This window comes from Ceratosolen solmsi, unplaced genomic scaffold, assembly GCF_000503995.2.
Source record: "Ceratosolen solmsi marchali unplaced genomic scaffold, CerSol_1.0 scaffold27, whole genome shotgun sequence".
Lineage (NCBI taxonomy): Eukaryota > Metazoa > Arthropoda > Insecta > Hymenoptera > Agaonidae > Ceratosolen > Ceratosolen solmsi.
Window position 1 is genome coordinate 3,190,232 of NW_011948426.1, and position 22,834 is coordinate 3,213,065.

At 30.6% G+C, this 22,834-nt stretch overlaps 3 protein-coding genes across 3 annotated transcripts; 2 read left to right on the top strand and 1 right to left on the bottom strand.

Annotated features, from left to right (window-relative positions):
• Positions 1-1,670: 1,670 nt before the first annotated feature.
• LOC105363146 (uncharacterized) lies at positions 1,671-12,957 on the top strand. Its single transcript, XM_011500761.1, has 14 exons — positions 1,671-1,905; positions 2,298-2,568; positions 2,678-2,905; positions 2,976-3,173; positions 4,772-4,879; positions 4,976-5,522; positions 6,299-8,682; positions 8,773-9,218; positions 9,671-9,911; positions 9,995-10,172; positions 10,253-10,444; positions 10,522-11,064; positions 11,138-11,392; positions 11,482-12,957. The coding sequence occupies exons 3-14, from the start codon at positions 2,709-2,711 to the stop codon at positions 12,625-12,627; spliced, it is 6,435 nt and encodes a 2,144-aa protein (XP_011499063.1). The 5' UTR covers positions 1,671-1,905; positions 2,298-2,568; positions 2,678-2,708; the 3' UTR covers positions 12,628-12,957.
• Positions 12,958-13,686: 729 nt separating this feature from the next.
• On the bottom strand, positions 13,687-14,736 carry LOC105363148 (UPF0428 protein CXorf56 homolog). Its single transcript, XM_011500762.1, has 4 exons — positions 14,506-14,736; positions 14,265-14,421; positions 13,966-14,194; positions 13,687-13,887 (listed from the first exon to the last, which is right to left on the bottom strand). The coding sequence occupies exons 1-4, from the start codon at positions 14,624-14,626 to the stop codon at positions 13,747-13,749; spliced, it is 648 nt and encodes a 215-aa protein (XP_011499064.1). The 5' UTR covers positions 14,627-14,736; the 3' UTR covers positions 13,687-13,746.
• A 551-nt stretch (positions 14,737-15,287) lies between these two features.
• Positions 15,288-17,149, top strand: LOC105363149 (ubiquitin-like protein 7). The gene is made up of 4 exons (XM_011500763.1): positions 15,288-15,839; positions 15,986-16,203; positions 16,289-16,425; positions 16,498-17,149. Exons 1-4 carry the CDS (start codon positions 15,692-15,694, stop codon positions 17,054-17,056), a joined length of 1,062 nt encoding a protein of 353 aa, XP_011499065.1. The 5' UTR covers positions 15,288-15,691; the 3' UTR covers positions 17,057-17,149.
• Positions 17,150-22,834: the final 5,685 nt, after the last annotated feature.

A 22,834-nucleotide genomic window follows, 5' to 3' on the forward strand; every position in this document is an offset into this window, starting at 1 on the left:
AATGCTTTATTGTTTTTAATGTTTTAAACAATCGGGTTGAAATATCGGTTGATGTTTTGAAAATCAAAGAGCAAGTCAATCGATGCTCTACACTAACTTTCTCGTCCACTGACCTCATAAAATCGAAAACAACTTTATACGTCGTTTATGTATAGATTAACCTACGCGGTTTATTACAAACTTTTGGACTTTTATCATAAAGCCCGTATAATCGGCTATTCGTATCGTCTTGTGAATTGTCATTTGTAGGATCATATGGCATGCTGCCCGCATTTGCTTTATGTTCGAAATGGCAGTTACCGCGTATTATTATGGCATTTGTAGTAGTAATACGTAGACAATTTACTAATGAATATACTAGCTTTCTACTCTATTAACAGGTCTTCTAACTGTTTTTCATTCAGCGAATGTATGTATTTGTAAATCTTTTTAACCATTCTAAATGATATTGCTTCGGTATCTATTAATATTATTATTATGTATTTATTTATTAATTGTTGTTGTTGTTGTTGTTGTTGTTGTTGTTGTTGTTGTTGTTGTTGTTGTTTCTATTGATGTTATTATTGCTTTTATGATATTAGAGCACCTAGATAGTTAATCGTTCTACGCCATCGTTCATTTCATTATTATTCGACACTTCGCTTTCACAACTTCAATTTCTTCCACCTCACTTTATATATTTTAAATAAAAAAAAAGAAATGAAAAGAGAGACATGTATATCCTGCGTAAAATTTAAATTTCAGCAATACATCATTAGCTAGGTCAATGCGTAAGAGACAGTGTGGTGAAGCAGCTTATTGTTAAACATTATTGAGCTATCGGTGCTCCATCCATTTTAATAATCATATTTACGCTCTCGGAGACGCGACTTTCTCTCTATTGTTTTTGTTTGTAGTCGATTGTAAAATAACGGCCACTTTATTACCTCCAATTTAAGAAACAATCTTATTGGAAAATACTTAGGATTAGCCGGTCAGCAGACATTTAGTTATGCTAGGTATATTCGTGTCAAACAATTGTAAGGTCAATGTAATATATATATATATATATATATATATATATATATACGCAGGAGAATCGGTCTTACGCGTTATATATTGCGGCAAAAAAAAAAAAAAAAAAAAAAAAAAATCACAAAATCCGCTGAAATTGCAATGGAAGCCGGGAGTTTATGCATCGGTCGCTAAGCCGTTTTTGTTCGAGCAGCAATTGAAGTGAATTACCGCTCCTACTGGCAAATTCCAACAATAGTCCAATTGCTATTAACGACTATACCTATAAATTGTAATTAGCGCTTGCCTCTGCGTTTGCCGCCCTCGATTAAAATCCAATGTCACTCTTGGCATTGGTTGTTGCCGCTGCCGTCGCTGCCGTCGCTGCCGTTGTCATCGTCGTCGTCGTCGTCGTCGTGGTCATCGTCGTCGTTACTCCAACACTTGTTGCATCGCCCGACGACGATGACGACGACGTGTCAAATAATCGACCGCAAAGTCGATACCCTCCATAATGTAATACCGTCATCTGTGCATTAATCACGAAAGCTTATCACTCGTTAGGTAAACGGAGTTCCGGAAGGGGGTAGCGTACGGGCGCTAGAGGGCGCTACGTCGAGTCAATATTCGATCGTAGAGGAGCGCTACGTTTATATGGACTATGGAACGTCAGTAGCGCGAAATTCTTGCTGTGAGTGTATAGTGTATATCGATCAATAATTTGTCGTTTAAATGGTAAGCCTCGATTAGCAAGCCCAAGTGGCCCACGGCATCACTGCTGGCAAAGTTTCGGCGAAACGAGCGAGCGCGTGCAAGAGCACAAGAGTGTTTGTTGCGCAAGAAGTAATTGCCAAGCTAAAACGAAATCAGCGACTACGATTCGGAACTGTACGAATGACAGCCGTGAAAGAGGTGTGTATATGCATTGAGCCCCTATCAACTATACTTATACACACACTTATATATATATATATATATATATATATATATATATATATATATATATATATATATATATATATATATATATATATACACACCAGCCAGGCGTGAACTTGTCGAAACTTTAATGTACATACGTTTGGCTTCGGCGTCAACATTTCGTCGTTCATTATTTTAGCTGAATCCTCGTTCGAACTCTTGGCATTTTCGTTATTAGACTTTCCGAAATTCAATCGATCCCTCCCTTAAAGCCGGAACACAAGCTAATTGACCAGCTTCTAATTAGCGTTTGTGCTTGACAGGTTATATCTATTAATACATATAAATATACACACATGACTAACACTTGTCTTTTTCCGCAGAAGCACTTTCGCTAGATCTCGCTTAATTTTTATACGTATGCGTGGTTTCGACTTTCGATAGCATTCCGCATAGTTTAACTGTTAAAACAAGTTAAATACAAACTCTTACTGCTTAATTAATGAAGCCAGGTCTTATATGTAGTTACAATAGTGAGATTAAATCGAATGTTCATGCCAATTTATTTGAATCGTAACAAGTGCCAACGTTATGAGGACTACCTGATTCTTATCTCGACGATGCTTAAAAATATGATATTTCATTTTCTTACAGGTGCGTTATTTTATTTTATTATTATCTTGCCCAATCTTGATATACATGTAAATTCAATAGCTAAAGCTCGCTTGTTTTTGGATAATGAAAATAATATGTAAATTTTAAGGTGGATAGGAATGAAATAATAGTCATGCCTCATGGCTGGAGGTAGTAGCAGGAGGACCAAACAACATGGAAAACTAATTCAAGCGACGTTAAGTTTGTCATCTAATTGTTATTATCATTCTCATTGTAAATGTAAAACAGTAGGAGATATAAGTACCGATCAGGAGGAAAAAGAATTTAAAGATCTTTATCAACGACATATTAATTTATTACGTCAGGACATTAACAGGTACTTGTAACAATAATATTATTTTTAAAATATGAAATAATTAAAGAATTCTGTGTATTCTTTTGTTTAGAATATTTAGCGAATCTCTACACTGCGACTTGAAAGTTATATATGGATATAAAGTAATAGAAACCAATCAATGCATTATTAGGATTAGATCACCATTGTTTTACGACATCCTTAGACCACATTTTTTATATAAAAATAAAACTGCACATTATTATGTTAAACAACTCAGACTTTTTTGTCAAATTAAACATTTCATAAGGTATTTAACATGTTTATCACATAAATATTATGATTTTCTTTTTTGCTATTTACTTTTCATTTATCAAATAAATAAAGCTAGTCTGAAATTTATACTTTTTTGTAAAAATCCATTTTAAATCTAATGTATCTTTATATTTTATCTTTTAACGTTAAAGAATACTGATTATTGATAATTATAATTTTAATTTATCGTTTCAACTCAACCCAACTTGGCTCTGAAACTAAAAAAGAAATTGTTAATATCAATTTTTGTAAAATTTAATGAGATGAGAATGACTATGCGTATCTATTATATTCAGAGTTAAATTCTATGTTCATTAAGTATTCTATTTTCTATTCAAATGAGTCATAATTTTAATATTCATATTTTTATATCTTTATTAGACAGCTAATTAATAATTTCATAAATAATATTAATATAATTTATAAATAGTTGGCAGAATTTATTTGTAACGAACCCAGTATGATGGCTAATTATAAAAAATACTAATGTAAAATAGTTTCATATATAAATGCAATCGGTTATGAGAAAAAACATAAACCACAAATTTTCTATTATAAGATACCCTTGATATAATTAAATTTAAAATAATTTCATTATTACTCAAATTATGATACACAAAGAATGTAAATGAAAAATTTTAAACAGTTTTCTCTTACGTGCACTCGTATCTAAATGTTAAATAATATACAGAAATAAGAATATCGAATAATACATTTTGATATCTAAATGTTCGTAGGTTATTAAAAAATTCTATATTTGTAGAAGAGATTTATAGCGCATGTACATAAAAAAAAAACGAAATAAATAGAAATAATTGAAATTAAAAATATACAATTGTCGAATAAGATTTTTTTTTACAATTTTTCCATAACTAAGTTCATAACATTTAATATTGATAAAAAGACATTGAAAATAAAATATTATATGAAATATAATTTTAATTATAATTACAAACTATTAGCTATCTCTTTTTTTGTATAAATTCATATAATTATCGTAAACTTATTTGTTAAATTTAATGATTAAAATAAAATATGAATTTTAATTCTTGCCACGATACTAATTAATCTACATGTATAAAATGTTATTGCAATTGAATTTTCTTCTTCTAATGATTAATGATGCTGATTTGTATTGAAGCGAAGATCAATGTAACGTATTGTTAAGAAAAACGAATTTTGTTTAAATAATTTTGTTAAAAGAATACATTCTACATCATAAAAAATTAATTCATTTTATATCATATTTATAACTCATTAAACATTAAAATATACGAGTTGGTTCATTCAGTAATTCAGAGTAAAATAATTAGTTATTGATTTAATGTGAAATTATGAATAATAACGATTAAATGTAGTAATGTGTGTGTGTATTTTTTTTTTTTTTTTTTTATATATATATATATATATTACTACTTCAAGTACATAAACTATATATTATACAGTACATATTTTTATTTAGTGACTGTATATATTACTACTGCTATATATGCTGCTAAATTTAATTTCAACTTAAATATTGGTTAATATATATATTTTAATTTAAGCTTCATTATGACATCAATAATACCATTATGATATATTAAATTTCAGGCTTTTGTATACTAATTTGGATATTTCAGACTACGAACAATTTTTCATCAAAATTATATTAAATAATTCTTCGTTACTTTCAAAAAATACTCACGAGATACCGCTAAGGTTTGTTCGTTTGATTGTTTCTTTAAAAGAATTAAAACTTTTAAATATTCACGATAATAAGAGAATAAAATTTATTTAATAATTTTGTTTGAATAGAGAATCGAATTGTAGTCAAGACATTAATTACTACATGAATCATTATCCTCTTGGAAATGTGTCAACGACAGATGTGAATGACAACAGTCCAGTATCATCAGATATGGCTGACTCTGGATTAGAAACAGGATCGATGATAAGTCCTCAAGAAACTATTTCTGAAAATTCAAGTACTGATTTGGATGAGCCAAATGAATCGTCAATTTTAAAAAGAAATAATGGAAAATCCATATCTTACGAAAAGACAAATATTTCAACCGAACATAATTTTTTTGAACGAGAAGCCTCTCCAAGACATATCAGCAAAATAAAAGATGAAATATCAGAGTATGAAAATCTTGTATTAAGTGACCCATTTTATGAATTGAATGGCGAAAGTGATGAGGATACCAATGACCAAGTCAAATTATACGTTCCCACATCATCGTTTGGATTTAATGAAGCAAACAATTTATTATGTAGTAATAATAGTAAAAAAAATGATGATAAACTGTTAAGAGAAGAGAAGATCACTCAAAATGGAAAAAATTCAAATATTCTTATCGAGGTGAATACCTTTATTTATGAATTGATAGAAGTTATAAAATGAAATAAATAGATATATTTTATACTGGCGTTAATTAAGCTAATAGTTTAATTTGTTAAAAATTAAATGCACTTATAACACGTTAATAATTTGTTTCAATTATAATTACTTAAACAATGTTAATAAAATTTAATAAAAATGAACTCTAATTTTTTCATACAAACGATAATGTATAATAATTCAATCGATGTTATATTTATTAATTAAGAATTAAAATATTCTGTACTTCGAATATTAATTAGATCTATACATTAACAAATAATTTTAATATATTGGTATCTAACACATCGATCGATCGTTTCGTTTTCGCAGTCATTTCTATCGCTATCTTATAAACTTTACAATTGTGTTGGAAAATTCACAACACAAAATTAAGATAATTCAGATAATGAAATGATAATTTTATTATCAAAAGAATTTTATCATTATTTAGAGATAGTACATTTTTCTTATTGCGTGAGCTTGCCCTTCTACATCGAATTACAATGAAATTCTAGTGCTAAAATCATAAGAATGAAAGTTCAAAGCAATTTTTTATCCTTTGTTGAGTCAATTTGGCATAATTTTTTTAAAATTAATCCATTAAATCGTATATTAAGCCACTCGAAATATTATACCAATTCTATTGAATACGTTTTATATCTTCGCTTTGATAATAAATATAAATGTAGAATAACTGTAAAAGTTAATTAATCAAACATGAAAATGTAAGTTATAAAATATTTTACTTGATTTAGAAACAACATATTGACATACACAGTTCTTCAGGAAGTAGCAACTATTATTTTATCGACGCCTCAACATTGAATGACGATATAGATGTAACTTCAAAGAACGTCGTTGGATACTCAAATGACATTAACGAACGATTAATCTGGTCTAATCCACAGCCACCTAGCAGCTGTTACATTCCTACGTCTAAATCAAATAATCTATTTCATAATGATTCATTGAAGCTTCCTAATCAAAAGGCAAACGTACAGTGTCAATATAACGAGGCAAAAGAGTTTAAGCAAAATGTCAAGCTCACCGAATGTCTCGAGCCATTCGGAGAATATCGAAAAACTAAGAAAATGGATTCACTTGTTATACAAGACGATGTGAATAATTACAAAAGTGCTAATAAGGAATCTCTAACGGTAGAAGTGAAGGAAGCCGATAGTGGAGAAAGTACACAGCATTCACCATGTCCAGATAATACAAAAGTCGATGGCATACGAAAAATGAACAATAACATGGCCGATATCGATTTCGAGTGTCAAGAGAATCCTCAAGAAAAGCAACAGCATGAGAAACAACACGATGAACAATTTGAAAAACAAGAGGAACAACCAGATGAAGAGCAAGATGAGAAAATAGATAGGAGAGCTTCGCTCATTAGAAGAAATACGTTTGAGCTCGATGCAAATGACGAAAAGTTATCGAGTCTTAGGCAAGAGTACGAAAGACGTCAGGGTAATCTTGTTTTTCAGAATTCAATTACTCAATATTCTCAACATCTTATAGATGACAATCCTTATTTGGATAGCGCGGCTCAATCTGATTCAATGACTATTAACGATTTACCTCCTGATACAGATTCAAAAGGTCCTCCTACCACTTCTTTTAACGTTATTTTAGATAAATACAAACTCGACGCATCGGAAAAGGAAAGCGATGCTGATAGATTATTGTCAGACGTTGATATAGAAAAGGACGTTAATTGTTTATCTAGGAGCACGAGCGATAAATTATTGGATAATTTTGCAAACGACCTTGAGATACCTTTCAATAGTTTGCCTCTTAATGTCAACGATGATTTAAGTCTAAGCAGAGATATTCCGAAACTTAGACGTAACGAGGTCGTGCCTATATTATCCGGTGGAGCGATTTGCACGAATCAAGAAAAGCCTACAAACAGTCCAGTTATCAGGCGTAAAACCGAAGTGACTCCGATAGTATCCGGGGGTTTTGTCAACAACCTCGAGACTCCGGTAAAAGAGAAGTCGCAATCAAGAAAGGCCAATAGGACGTTGACGACTGCTTGGGTCGTAGATATGAGCGACTGTCGTAACAACAGCATTGACAAGCCTTCGATTTCGAAAAGAAGCCGAGAATTACAAACGGGCATGTCCTCGAGTTTCTCCACGTCCAGTCTTAATCCCGACAAAGACAAGGAAAAGGATAAGGAAAAGGCGCAACACTCGAGCCTCGGTTATTTTGTTAATCTCGACGACGCCCAGGACCAGAAAGGGCGACTCAAAGACTTACCAATTTCTCATAGGCGGCGCGCCAGTGACATCGCCAGTGAAAAGAGCTACTGCGAGTTTTTCATCGATCTGTCGAACAAGCCCGAGAAGAAGCCTCCTGAAAAATTCGTTTGTCCTTTCGGTAAGAACGCCTCCATGACCACGAGCCAACCCGGCGACAGCAAAAAGAACATGTTCTCCATGTTTATTGATCTTAGTGAGCCGGAAGGCGCGGCTGGTATCGTGAAATCGACTTCATCCTCGAAACTCGCTGATAGCGGCAGCGAACAGAAACAAACGATCATCGAGAAGAAATCGAAACCCGGCGTATTTATGTTCATAGAGTCGGATTCGCCGCTCGTAAGGCGGCGCACTCTTTCTAGCTCACGTCCGGCCTTTAAACGTCACTCCTGGAACACCGACAAGAGCAACGAGCATACACCCACGGCTTCCGAACAATCGACGCCCACCGTACCCAAGAAGTCCCACAAGCGCGCCCAAAGTCTCTCGGTCGAGCGCATCGGTGAGTTTCGTAAAATCGTTGGTGACACACCGGCACGCGATCCCGAGTACGAGCCCGGGGACACGCCACCCAATTCGCACGTCCAAGTGATCGACGAGGAGCTACTCCTAAGTCTAAAGAGTCGCAATCATCAAGAGCTCGAGGCCATTAAGGAACAGGCGATGAGCGAGTCACGTGCTAAGCCCAATCAACGCGACGACTGTTACTCCGAAAACTCTGTGTGGGAAAAGACGCCGACCGATAGCAGCGAGACTAACCGAACCCGCAAGAGCGAGACTTTCGACGTCAGTAGCAGCGCCAGCTGTACTTCTTCCACTAGTGAGAATCTTGAGTTGAAGCACAATGACTCCACGAGCACAACGCAACAGATGTAAGGCCGTGAATGCAACCTCGCGAGAGCTTAACGAATTTTCTCCAAAAATTCCTCCCCTATTTAGCACAATTTTTCATTTGATTTTAGAGTTGCAGCGGGGGTAAAACCCATCAAGATTCACGAAGATAATAATCGTCAACATTTACGAAACAACGAGAGGCAAATCAAAGCTAATGCACCGAGGCTGGCGCCTATAAACAACTTCGTCAAGCTGTCCGACTTGGATAAAAGGCCACTTTCTAATAGCATAAGTTCAAGCACGATCGAAGCTCCGATCCGTGAAAGCCCATATCGTATGAGCAATAGCGTCACCGAGATGTCGTGGATCGAAAGCAAATTGGTAATGACGGCGAGAACGGTCGAACCCATACACAGGACTTTTAATAAAAAGCTCTCCTTTAATACCACTAGCACTAGTGGACAATCTAAAATAGAAATTTTCGATGAGATTAGCACCGAAGGCGATTGCGAAGCTGTTGTTTCCGAATCTGACATATCCAGCTTACAGAGCAGCGTCGGTCGTTCTGCACATGGTAAAAAATTTATTCTAAACTAATTGTAATATCATTGATAATGATTTATTTATATGATATTAAATGAGATAAATAGAATTCATTTGACATTGAAATTGATAAATTTGAAGGAATCGTTGATTTTGAGTTATTCACTACGTCGTTTCTATTATAATATTAATATGTAATTGTAACGGATATCAAATAAAAAAAAAAAAAAAAAAAAAATCTATCACATAAAATAATAAAGTATATTAAAATGAAAATGTAAAGATTAAATGATTTTGAAGAATGTTATTAGCATACGAATAACTGATAAATTTACTTTCGAGTGACGCGTTCCACACAAATAATGAGACAATATGTAAAAGAAATTTACTTTTGACTCGAACGAATTCTTCACCTAATTTCTCATCTTATTTTAATATAATGATACTGAAAATTGTCCTTCATTCCTGCCCTTAAATTTCAAGAAGAAAGCACCGAGGAGACAGAGACTTCTACGAGCTTTGCAATGGGAAAACCCTACAACAGGTTGGGAGAGGATTTACTTAGAATGTTTCTCGAGGAAATCAATCCCGATGTGACAATTGACGTTGCTGGTCGGCGTATAAGGGCACACAAATGCATATTAAGCTCTCGTTGTCAATACTTTGCAGCTATATTAAGTGGGAGTTGGATCGAAAGCACCGGAAATATTATATCGTTACAAGGGTAGGTAAAACGGCGATTAACATTTACCATTTGAACGTTTAACCTTAACATTATTTATTGCTAATAAATCATTATGTACGCAGATATTCATACAATGCGGTTCACTTTGCACTCTGTCACATCTACAGCGGTGAAAGCTGCATACCGGATTCTATAAGTATCGTTGAATTGGCTACATTAGCGGATATGCTATGCCTAGAGGGTCTGAAAGAAGTCATAGGCTTTACATTAAAAGTAAAATATTGCCATTTATTTCATAAAGTGAGTTTTTAACGTAAAGAATTATCTGAATTTTAGAAATTTTAAAAAATTAGAGTTGAATTAAAAATCTTCTTTTATAGCCATGCACTGGTTGCTCAGTGGGTGTATTAGAATGTATGCCATTGGCAGCCGCTTATGGTTTAGACGAACTCTATAGAAAATCACTGAAATGGGTAACACGTCATTTTGTAAGAATATGGCCTTCCAAAGAATTCGCAACCCTCCCTCGAGAATTAATGGATAAATGTTATCATCAACATATCGTTCACATGGTAAGTATAAAATAATTGCAATTATTTCTAAATATACTTGTCGATTACCACGATAATGGAAGTGTCCATTTTCTTAGTCGTTGGATAATATATTGCAAAGTATAATGGACTGTGACAAGCTATTAACTACATTACCCAATGTTCGATGGGCCGAGCCAGTTTTCCGATTAGCTTCCAATCTTCTAGACGCTTGTATGAAATACCTGACAGATAATTATTCCGGTGTGCTTAATAACGAGAACTTTCAAAGTCTCAATCGAGAATTAACTTGGAACATTAGTCGCCTCGAAGATCATCTTCTGGCGGCTGCTGAACGATTATCACCCGAGCAAGCTTGCAAGGCTTACGCAAGACTCGATAAAATGCTAAATTGCCAATTAGCCGATGATGCTGAGTGTGCAAAGTCTAAATGGAATTCATTGTTTATGGATTTGATAAGTAAGATGAGAATTCAAGTGGAAAAATCTCTAATACGAGACGCAGCAAGAGCATCGAGAACTAATGCATGGCTTAAAATGGATTTGGATATCCGTAATCGTATCCAAACTCTCGCTTGCCTCGTCATATTACCAAACGAGGCTCCCTCTAAGAGGCCATCCAGGCACTCAAATTTCTTAAAGGTAATTATTGCGTCACGTTAGTTTGCCTCGATCGATATTGCCTCCTATCATACTCGCTTATCTATTCTTTTAGGATCCAAAACAAAGTCAGGAATCAAAAACGCCTGTAAATCGAACGCCACCGAGTAAAAATTTTGATTTACGTAGAATGAAGATGGCTATCTCCGAACACAATGATAGAACATTTAAGCAAACGCCACTTCTTCAAACAAGAAAAATTATGAATAAACCAAAAACCGATCCCTTAGAACGAAAATTACATAATGATAAGTTAAGCAATGATACGAGCGGTGTTTCGAGGCCCAAGTCCTGGCCAAATAAAATCGAAGTAATGACAAAAGCAAGATATCCACTTTAAAACGCATTTTACTTTATTTCAGTTTTATAAACTAAATGCTATTGTTTTGTGAATTTTAGGTAAAATCGAGATACCTCGAGCCAAGAAATAGAATAGCAGCGAAGGAGTCTGCGGCACAACCAAATCAAGATAAAGTATTAGGACAACAAAGAAAGAAAATAATGATCTCATCTTCGGATTCATCGCGAACTTCGAGTCCCGCGATGAAGCGCGCAGCCGAAAAGAAAACATTAACAAAAACCCTTAATAAAGTTCCGATAAAAAAGGATGGTAAAGCTCTCTCTTACGATAGTCTTACGGAGTCAAGTTCTCGTTTAAGCGTTAAGAAGGATATATCGAGTAAAAGCTGTGGTATCACAAGACCAGAGTCACCTTTGTTGAAAATAAAAAAGGTTGAGTCTGGTTTATCGATCGACTCATTGGCTGATTCGAAAAAGAAGCCGCTAATAAAGAAAACAAATAGAATGGACACTTCAATGTCTACGGATAGCTTAATGACCGATATAACATCGATAACCACTCCCAGATCCATGATTACAAACAAGTCGTCCCCGGTTTTAGGGAAAGTAGCTACAAATCTGAGTCACAACCAAACGCAAAGTTATGAAAAGTTAAAGAAATCATCACCTCCGTCTCAACAACGTAATACCCCATCCACGGCACGCAGGCCGGGTCGATCCTTAGAAAACTCCACGGCAGCTAGTAGAAGTAGAGCTGCTGCTGTAATAAATACCTATCAAGGCTCTCTCAATCTGCGAAAGAGTCTTCTGGATGCTGCAAAAGCACCCGACATTCCAAGTAAGGCATTAAATAGCTCCACCATGATACGAACGAGCTTGCGTCAAAGTATGCATTCAATGAAGTCGTCCTATATCGGTGCTTCCATTAAATCCGAAAAATATGAGAGGAAGGATGAGACTGTTACTAACAATCAGAGGTCTAGTTCTAGCCCCGCAACTAAAAGATCACCAAAGTCTAACATCGGTTCTAAGCTTAGTAAGTCAACGATCGTGACAGCCAGCAAGCAGAAGCCAAATAAGTTCCAAGATAAGTCCTCCAATAAACTCAAGTCCCAAACAACTGTCACAGCTGATAAAGAAGGTCCCAAGTTCCTTAACCAAAGTTCAAGATCAGGTACATTTTTGAAAGACGAGCCAACGATTTTAAACAAATCGGATATTCAGACGGCAGCCATCGACCTTTAATCTAAATGCCCGATAATAATGTATTTGTACATTGCATTAATTATGCTCTATAGAACATTAACCATCCTTATCAGTAACCTACATAGAATGTGTCACATGTATTTAAGAGAATATGGCAATCTAATCTATTATTAGAGGGCTGCTTGATTGGTAAATGAATTTTTCATAGAAATTTCATAGGGTAGCTGATAAAAAGCAGCATGGATTTGTAAATTTAAATCACAAGGAATTTCAAATCGCTACTGAAACTCGTACTAATAATAATTATCATAGTGATGTTGAAGTTTTGTACACTATTATATTGCATTGATTTTTAGTTCTTTAAGCTAACAAGGAAATGTTTTACAATTTATAAAAACAATTTTCAATTTGTTAAAAATTTTGATGATTTATTATCGAACGATTAATACTGAAATATTAATTGATATTATTCTTTGTTAAAATTATTAGAATAATGAGAAACAAATGTTAAAGAGTTAATTAAGACCAATATTATATATTTGATCTGCGACTGTTAGAGATACTCTTTCAGTTATAATTTTTATGAACGAGTAGGTTAGATTTTATTATTAAATAAAGAGTGGTAGCTCGTGCAATTTAATTACGTGCTTTATTATCCAAGTATAGGAAATCTGTATATCGTGCATCTAACAAATATATGATGCGATAAACAAAATAATGTTTGATCATCAACATGTAAAATTTATCAATTTTTTGAGTAAGTGCAATTCATCGTAATTCATTATGCAAAATAGCGTTTTTAACCATTCGGAGAAAAAGCAATTTGACCTTAATTAAAGCAAAAACATTTCTTTAACAGTCTCAACGTTGCCATCCATGCATACATTTGTATAAATCTGTTTACATAAAATACTGTTGCATTAAAATTCTCTTTCACACCTACTGTACATTTAGTTTATTCTATTTATCTACAAAATTTATATATATCTATTTTACAATGTATATTTCTATGCAACATTTATCTCTAGTCATTGCGATATATATTTTAAATATTTACTTTTATGTCATGTTAATAAATAATTCAGAACAGTGTTTAAATTGGTATGTTATTTAATTCTAAGTATCTTAAATTCATGGAAATAATTATTTATACGCTTATTATATATCCAACAGTGTTCCTCTTGTTTTTTTAATATCCGATGGTGGTGGGAGCATAGTTTTTCGCTTATTCATTCCCTTTCTCTCTAATTGTTTTTCAATAATTCTAGCATTATTTGCGTAAGAATCTGCCACCTCTCTCTGTACATAATAATAAATTAATTAAGAAATATATTATTTGAGAAGCTTAATGATAATGGCATTTAAACGACAACTCACAGCTTCAATTTCGTCTTCCTCTTCATCTATTGTTGAAACGGTGACGGAGCTGAATTTTCCCATGTTCTTTGTATGTTTAGTTACCATAACTTTTTTAGGTTTTTCTACTTCTACCTGATTATAAATGTCAGTCATAGGACCTTCTCCTGAACTTTTAACAACAGATCCCTTAACAATAAATACAATGTTTGGTGTAAATTCATGTTTGTAATAGAGAAATAAGCCGCATCTTAAATAAAAAAATTACAATAAAAATTATTAATTCGATACACAATATGAAATATAAAATAAATACGTGCTTTTTACATTTTTGCCTATACTGTTTTTCAATACCCTTGGGTCGTTTCAAATATGTAATTTCATCTTGTTCGCTTGTCATCTTATGAGCGTGTTTGCTTCCATCAATAATTCTAGCACCATCTCTTTTTCTAAGTGGCAGCTTCTCCAAAGCACAATCTAAATTGATTTGTAACATTAGCGTTACTTTATATTTACATGATTATAAATAAGGGCAAATATATAATAATATATGTTAATAACCTAATATAAGTGTCATTTGTCCGCATATACAATAATAAGTATGCAGAGGTTTTTCTTCGCTGTACTCTTCTTGATCTTTCGTATCCGAACAAACTATGCTCCTTGAAACAACTTTTGGCATTATTTAAACGCGTATTTCGCTTATAACAATTAAATATATCACAACAAAATCTAATTATTGATGATACCCTATGGGCTAACCTTAACTTAATTGTCGACGCTGATTATATGATTAAATGATTATATGATTATATGATTATATGATTATATGATTAAAATGTATAAACGCGCATTTAACCTGCTGCGTAGATGAATTTCATTTAAATTCAGTCTTGGATTTTTTAAGATAAGCTTCCAAGTTAATTATGTAAAAACATTTGGATGAAACAGTGCAATCCTACCTATCTCTATTGGCTGTTATGGTCATCCGAAATTTAAAGAAAACGAAAAACTAAGAAAATATTAACGGATTTATTCATCCCCCCAATCTTATTTTATTCATTGGGTATGTTCACTTTGCCTAGAAAATCATAGAAAAATAGAGATTTAATTAAGTATTTTATACCATTGTTGGGTATTTATTTTATTTATTTTGCCCAAAACATCTCATAATTGTGAATTAGAAAAATTTCTATTCTTATTTAGAAGAATATGGATTATGCGTTATTTACTTGCATAAAGATTTTCAGATAGATTATTACGATTATGGGCGCACTTACGTTAAGAAATAAATAATATATATTTTGACTTGAGATGAAATTTTATTTTCATATTAATACTCGAACATATCGCAACAATAAAGCATTAAATGTCATTGGCCATAAATTAATAATTTTTTATATTTTGTATATGTTGTATACTTTGTCGTATGATACACCCTAGCCGTATGATACATTCGCAACATACGGTTATATTACATAGCTCGCTCAAGACCTTACAATTTACATATTAATTATAAAAGTTGTTGAAATAAATGAAAAGCTGAACATTAGAAGCTGTGGCCTTTGTGATCCTCTGTTTACGCGCCACTTAATATACCAACAAAATTGACACACAAACATACACTGTATATACTCTTTCTTTGTGGGTGGTGATGACCTAAAGTATAATACCGAAGATAAAAATATCAAAATAATCACAAGCTTTATCAGCATAAGCAGTTCGTATTTCAACTTGTCTGTCAAAGATGGGTTCGGAACTGTTATTGGGTGTTCGATTAGCTCCCGTTGAAAAAATGTCAGTTATTAAAGTAAGTGATGTCAATTTGACAGAGAAAGTGGAAAAATTGAGAATTACAGCTGCGGAACAAACTAACCTGTCAAATGATTCGTTCGGTAAATATTTATATTATAATGTCTTTATTTGTCAATATTTGTATTATAAATAAGTATTTATAATGTCATCGTTGAATTTTACATTATTTTATCGAATAGTTATTGAATAATGCATTTATTGCATTGTAATGCAATTATCTTTACAGATCTTATTTATTGTGGATGTCTTCTTGAAAACGATTGTACCCTGAAGTCTTATGGATTAAAAGATGGTTCGATGGTTCATGTTTTAAAACGAAGAGAAAATAAGGAGGTGGCGAAGAATAACTCGACTTCGATGAATAATTTTGAGAAAAATATGAAGACGTTGATATCGGTATTTCAATCGTGTATTGGAAATCCATTGCTCGAATTAGCAATGCGGGTAAGTACATTTTCAAATATAAAATGATTAATTATGAGATGATGAATGATTGTGAGATAATTTTATAATTAAAATCTTGATATAGCAATTGGCGAAAAGACCTGAGGTTACTGAAAATATTATTTCATTTTGTCCTGATTTAAGCGACGATGCTGTTGCAATTGCCGTATTACAAGATCCAGATCTGATAATACATTTTTCGAATGCCGATACAATAAAAAAGTGAGAAGTTATACGCTTATATATAGATTAATCAAGTAATATATCCATAATTTATAAAATTTTAATTTTTAGAATTGCCAAATTACATCCAGCGCTTTTCGAAGCAGCTCAGCACATTGCATCAGCTATTCACGACGAAGCTCATAATATTGCAGCATCGTCAAATGCACTCATAAGAGACGAGAATTTAAGCGACGATGAGGAAATGGCTGCTGATTCTTCTCAATCGTCAGATTCAACTCAACCATCCAATAACGTTAATCAGCCGCGAAATGAATCTAATTCAGTAATGAATACCGATCCAGTTCTCGCAGCAATAACAGCAAGCTTATTCAATCCTAATAATGTCAGTAACCCTGATATTGGTTCATCAAACTCTAATAATATGGGACAGATAACATTTGAAATGTTTAATCAAGCTATGCAACAAGCCTTTGCATCTAATCCAGCCACTAATAATCCTACAAATCCTGTACAAGCAGATCCACCAACATCTGGAAATCTAGTGCTATCATTAATGCACGATATGGGCCTTGAAGATGATGCTTTAAATATTCGAGCATTACGAATTACAAATGGAGACATCGAAGCTGCGGTTGAATTACTCCTATGTGGATTTGGTGTTAATTAATCCTTTTACCTATTAGTCTATTATCAATTTAGTGCATAAGTTATAAATTATCCTTTTGGAATCTGCTCTTTTTAAATAAAAGCATAAATTTAAAATGTATCAAAAAGAACTTTTATATTATTATTTTTTTTTTTTTAATACATTTTATATATTTTAATGTAACATTTTAATTTTATCGTTCAATTTTATTTTTATGTATATTGTCGATTTATTTGCATTATAGTAATTGACATAAGATTAGGAAGAAATTGAATTTTACAGAAAAAATTGGGCAATGTTATTTGTTATTACATTTGTAGTTTCTCTAGTACTATATACTAATGCAATTTGTTATTATTCATCGAGACAATTCCGGGTATGTGCATAGAATATAATTACATACTTGTAGATTTATTTTTATAATATTGATACAATAATTTTAAAATACTAATAAAATTATATTTTAATATATTTTTATCTGTGAAGTCATTATTGTTTTATGTACACATTATTAGACTTTCAGTATATTTATGTTAAAAAGACGTTACGTTTATTTAATTTACTATGATATATAAATCAGTAATTTAATCAAACTGTTCAAAAAGAAAAATGACATTTACATTATTAACTGGTTTATTGTTATTATGAAACCAAACGGTATTTAAAAAATATTTTTTGGACTTTAATTATTTACTCGCTTTTTTAATAGAAATCTGGGTCGATTTGTATTTAATTTATTCTTTTTAATAAAATAATAACATATTTAGAAATAAAATTTTATTAATATTATTAAGCGAACAGAAGTATTTATATATTATTTAAGGCATTCGCAAAATATATATCTTTAATTGCTTTCTTTTTTGTACCATTATGATTGTCACAAAGAAAAGAATTTATAATAAAGATAAAATTGCAATAAAGCATAATAAAAAACAACAGATTTTATTAATCTTTGGTATGAGATTGAAAAATAAACATAAACAAATATGCATACCATCGTAATAAGTACATTTTAAAGATTTAAAATAAAAGTTCTTTTTCAAAATTTTCAAATTACAACGCAACTATAAATAATGAGAAAATATTAAAATTACATTTATCTCCTTCTATTTCTGATCATTCATTGAACGTCACGGACAACGCAACAGCGAAATCTCTTTGTTCAAATCGAAATTTTTCCATTGCAACTCTCTTCTTATTGAGAACAGTGACGTTAATTTTTTCAAAAGGAGAATATATTTAGCGTAAAATATACATGACTGACTATCAGTAAAATATGCTGAAAACAATAATAAAAATTAAATTTTTAAACAAAGCTCAATTCTAATTATAATTTTATTATTTTTAAACCATTAACGATATAATTACAATCGTTCAATTTATTTGTATGGTATATGAATTTGGCAATACTTTAATAAAAATATGTTGCCGAGACTTTCATATAAAATTGTCATACACCTTATGGTTAATAATACGATCTATCATTGAGTTCGTAAAATATTTAAAAAGAAAAAAAATTGAAATATTACTAAATATAACAAAAATGTTCAGCTACACATTTAAAGGCTATAAATGTAAATTAATCAAATAAATAAGATCCGTCAGTTTTATTTTATAAATGATATCTTCTATATTTTTCAATCGAGTGCCAATAAAAACAATTTCAACAAGGTTTTTTATTTTTATTTTTATTATAAATTTCGCTAAATATTATTTACAGTAATAATAAGCAAAGTTTTTATGAATTTTATAAACTGTATAGAATATAATATAACTATGTATGTGTATTATATACTAAATAAGTATGTAGTGAAATCCATATTTTTATATGAAATACATTTAATTTATCGATTATATTAATTATGTATTAAACATACGCACAGCAATAACAAAATTTATTAAAACAATGTAACTTGTCCGTTCTAATTTAATCGTACAATAATAAATCCATACATTAAAAGCTTGAAAAATGTTCAATTAATTTAAAAAAATAATATTATACTACAAATCTTTTATTAAGTACATTTTTTCACTCACTAACGTATAAACTATCACATGTATTACAATTTTTCAGCTATCTATTTTTTTTTATTTTTTTTTTTATCATTGTTAAGATTTCAAATAAGATGAAGTATAAAGTGTAAGCTGAAATACGTAAAAAAAAAAAAAGAAGTAAAATTATCTTGCTTTTTATGTATAATATTAAAATTTAAGTGAAGAAGTATGTACCGATTTGTCTTTAATTTAATTAATTAATTTAATCGTTACTACCGATTTATCTACAACATTCTAATACTATTTAAAAAAAAAAGAAAGAATTTTTGGAAATTTTATAGTAAGGCTATTAGACGTAAACATGTAACTTTTTTCAAACTTAATAGCAGTTGTAGAATGAAATTTTATTTGAGTAATTAATTAGTTTTAAAATGTAATAACATTAATTATGAAATATAAATCTTATTTTATTTTATCAATTAAATTTATCGGTTACGAATTTGTTAAAAATATTAATCGGTATTCATAGTAAATATGAAAAATAATATACCTTATACTGTTACTATGAAATATTGTACTTTCGCCACTGCTTTCTCACGTATATTATGAAAATAACACTATTTTCTTATTATACATAGTATTTTGATGATTTTAGCGAGTAGAGTTTTTTTTTTATTTTTTTTTATTTTGGAATATTTAATATATATATATATATATATATATATATATCTTTTTTATGTTTGTATTTTAGTTTAATAGTATATATAAGTATTTCTTATTTTATATATTTATAGCATTCTGAAAAGTTTAAATTATATTTATTACGTTATCTAATCATTTCCTTACGATTGTAAAAAATCATAACTTTTATCGTTTTTCTTCTAATGATTTTGTGAAAAATACCATCGTATATGATTAAATAATTTCATCATTTGTATGTTTTCAACTTCCTCCTAAGCATAATTTTTTTTTTTTTTATCCTACCGATCACTCGAATAGTTTTGACCTCTTTTGAAGCTTCAATACTTTAGTGTCTCGTTTTGTACTCTTCGCGCATGGCTAGGCTTTTGACCCTTAAATCACACCTCGTTTTTCAATTATTTTTAGCCATTTATTGTTAAACTGTTTATATTGTCATATAAAAGTGCTTGAATGTTATTGTTACGTATACGCAATCTTGAATAATGATGATTTGCCATTAATTCCTATATATATATATATATATATATATATATATATATATATATATATATATATATTTATATGATAGCGCTTGAATCTCAGCGTCAAGTGCCTTCGAATGCCAATTAGTTTATTCTTTATCAGATGCTTTAATGTGATATTACTAACATTAACAGTTATATCTCATTTTACTACAAGGGACTTATGTCTGCTAAAATCTCATTAAAAAATTCTATTTAATATCTATTTTTATCTATTTAATAAGCAAGCAATCAAATGACTTATATCCACTACGACTAATAAGACTGCAACTAATTTAATAAATAATTAAATTGGTTTCGGTGCTCCGATATTTTGATATTATCCAATAATTTTTGTCTTTCGGCTTCAGAAGATATGCTCTATTGGTATCGAAAGAATTTTTCTATAAATGATAATAACAATACGTTGCTCGCGTTTCTATACCATTATAATAAGCATTTCTATTATTTCATTATCCACCGTTTTAACAGCACTCCCTTCGTGATTAGCGTTAAAGTCGTGAGCACGAGCCTTGTAACACGCACTACATTTAATTGGATCTTCTTTGTCTATTAAACCTTGGTAGATCTCGCATATATTTCATTTAAATACTACTTTTAACTTTAAATTTGTCTCATTGAAAAACTATAGTCTAGTTAAAGAAAATACAAAAATATAATAGAACGAATAAAGCCATTTTATGAGATTTTTTACGTTCTTTTAACCATTTTTTCTATATTGACGTTTTTCGACAGCAACTTTATTCTTAATGCTACCATAGTAATGTTAGATCTCGTAGAAATTCATCGATTGGTAACAATCATTACCACCACTTTTTCAAAAAACACATATTTACAATTGTCAGTAAATACAGTGGGAATGCACATAAAACCAGGTACAAATTTTATAGAAAAATCAATTAATAATTAATTAAGTTTATTCGTATTTATCGCTATATAATAATATGGTGGAATTTTCGGATCTTAATATGAAAAATTCAGTTTGCAAAATTCTTCATTCGCATATCTTGTACTAATTGATTTGCAGACAAATGCACTTATGCTCGTATGCCATCCCATACATATATACTAATACACGAACATACATGCGCAAACCCACATAATTATAATTAAAATAGTTGATATTAATAAAATAAATACTAAATGAGTAATAAATATATAAGCGATGGAGAATTTTTTAAACATTTAATAATATTAAATTAATATTTTAAGTTTATTATAAAGGCTGACATTAATATTAATGTTTATAACAAGTAGAAAATGTTTAATAAAGCTTAAAAAAAAAAAAAAAACTAATAAAACTATTATTATTATATTTATTGTATAAATTATTAAACAGGGACTGTATGAAAAATTTTCGAACGAACAATCAACTTTGTATTATTTTCGTAAAAATATATTCCCAAAACTTAAAGTGAGTTTAAATAGGAAAATGTTTGCATTAGTAAGGAGCTTGTCATTTAATCACTAACGAGTCAACAATGTCAAAAGAGAAATCGCGAATGTAAGACTTTCTTCATTTTATGAAAATTATCTGATAAATTTGTATATTTAGAGAAAAGCAATAAATTTTTCAATAATTTGGAACAACAAATTTGTAAGAAATAAAATGAAAAATAAATTAAAATAAAAATTTATATTCAATGAATGTACTAGAAACGAAATTAGGAGACATTTATGACTACGTTAATTGTAGTCAATTATAGATATTTATATTTTTTCAATAAAAACAGAAAAATATTTTTTCAAACGAAAAACTAGAGTATTTAGGATAATTTAACGATATCACACCCCTTACGTCCTCTCAATTAAATTAATAATATTTTCATATATATTCAGATGGCATGGGCATTATAAACGAAGTACTTTCAATGAAATACATATGGACATTTTGGAAATTTTAAATCGCATTATATTTGACTTTATGTCAAATGTATGTTTAAGATGAATTTAAAAGATAGAAAGAAGTAAGCAGTTTGTAATAATAAGCTGTCATGTTAGTTATAATAAAAATTGTAGTAAACATCCATAATTTTGTGGAAATGTTAGGAATTTCTTTTAGCAATGATCATAATAGTTAAAGAAAATTTTATTTTCCTTATGGCGCTCTCAAAAATTTCTGATACGTAGGTAATATATTTTTAAGTACATTTTTCTATTTTAAATATGCATTATTTCACGTATTAGTTAGAGACGATAGCCGTGTATATTATAATTTTTATATTAATAAAAAGAATTACTCATTCGACAAGGATGTGTTGATACATTCGGCCTCGAAACAATATGTTATCCGTCGAACCTAAATGGAATATTGTATAGGAGGAAATATTGAAATAGGGATTGTAATAAATTGATAAAGACATTCATTTTTACGAATTATTAGTTTTATTCACTAACGATTGCTCATAATATCATCGTTTCGACTACTCGCTCAAAATTACTTGCTTTCAACATTCTAACTGTACATTTTTCAACTCACAGAAAGCTTAAGGGGATTCATACGTAACGAAAATTTTATTGCTTTTCTCGAAATTTTGTCGTACTGATGATGATGATATAATTTTTTGTCTATATTCATATT

What these genes read in the sequence shown, in the direction of transcription:
- LOC105363149 (XM_011500763.1), top strand. Translation starts at nt 15,692, where the DNA reads ATGGGTTCGGAACTGTTATTGGGTGTTCGATTAGCTCCCGTTGAAAAA. An exon ending in CCTGTCAAATGATTCGTTCG is followed by an intron (nt 15,840 to 15,985) that starts GTAAATATTTAT and finishes TTATCTTTACAG; the next exon opens with ATCTTATTTATTGTGGATGT. An exon ending in TGCTCGAATTAGCAATGCGG is followed by an intron (nt 16,204 to 16,288) that starts GTAAGTACATTT and finishes ATCTTGATATAG; the next exon opens with CAATTGGCGAAAAGACCTGA.
- LOC105363148 (XM_011500762.1), bottom strand. Translation starts at nt 14,626, where the DNA reads ATGCCAAAAGTTGTTTCAAGGAGCATAGTTTGTTCGGATACGAAAGAT. An exon ending in ACAAATGACACTTATATTAG is followed by an intron (nt 14,422 to 14,505) that starts GTTATTAACATA and finishes AAATCAATTTAG; the next exon opens with ATTGTGCTTTGGAGAAGCTG. An exon ending in AGGAAGACGAAATTGAAGCT is followed by an intron (nt 13,888 to 13,965) that starts GTGAGTTGTCGT and finishes TATTATGTACAG; the next exon opens with AGAGAGGTGGCAGATTCTTA.
- LOC105363146 (XM_011500761.1), top strand. Translation starts at nt 2,709, where the DNA reads ATGGCTGGAGGTAGTAGCAGGAGGACCAAACAACATGGAAAACTAATT. An exon ending in CAAATTAAACATTTCATAAG is followed by an intron (nt 3,174 to 4,771) that starts GTATTTAACATG and finishes ATTAAATTTCAG; the next exon opens with GCTTTTGTATACTAATTTGG. An exon ending in ACTCACGAGATACCGCTAAG is followed by an intron (nt 4,880 to 4,975) that starts GTTTGTTCGTTT and finishes TTGTTTGAATAG; the next exon opens with AGAATCGAATTGTAGTCAAG.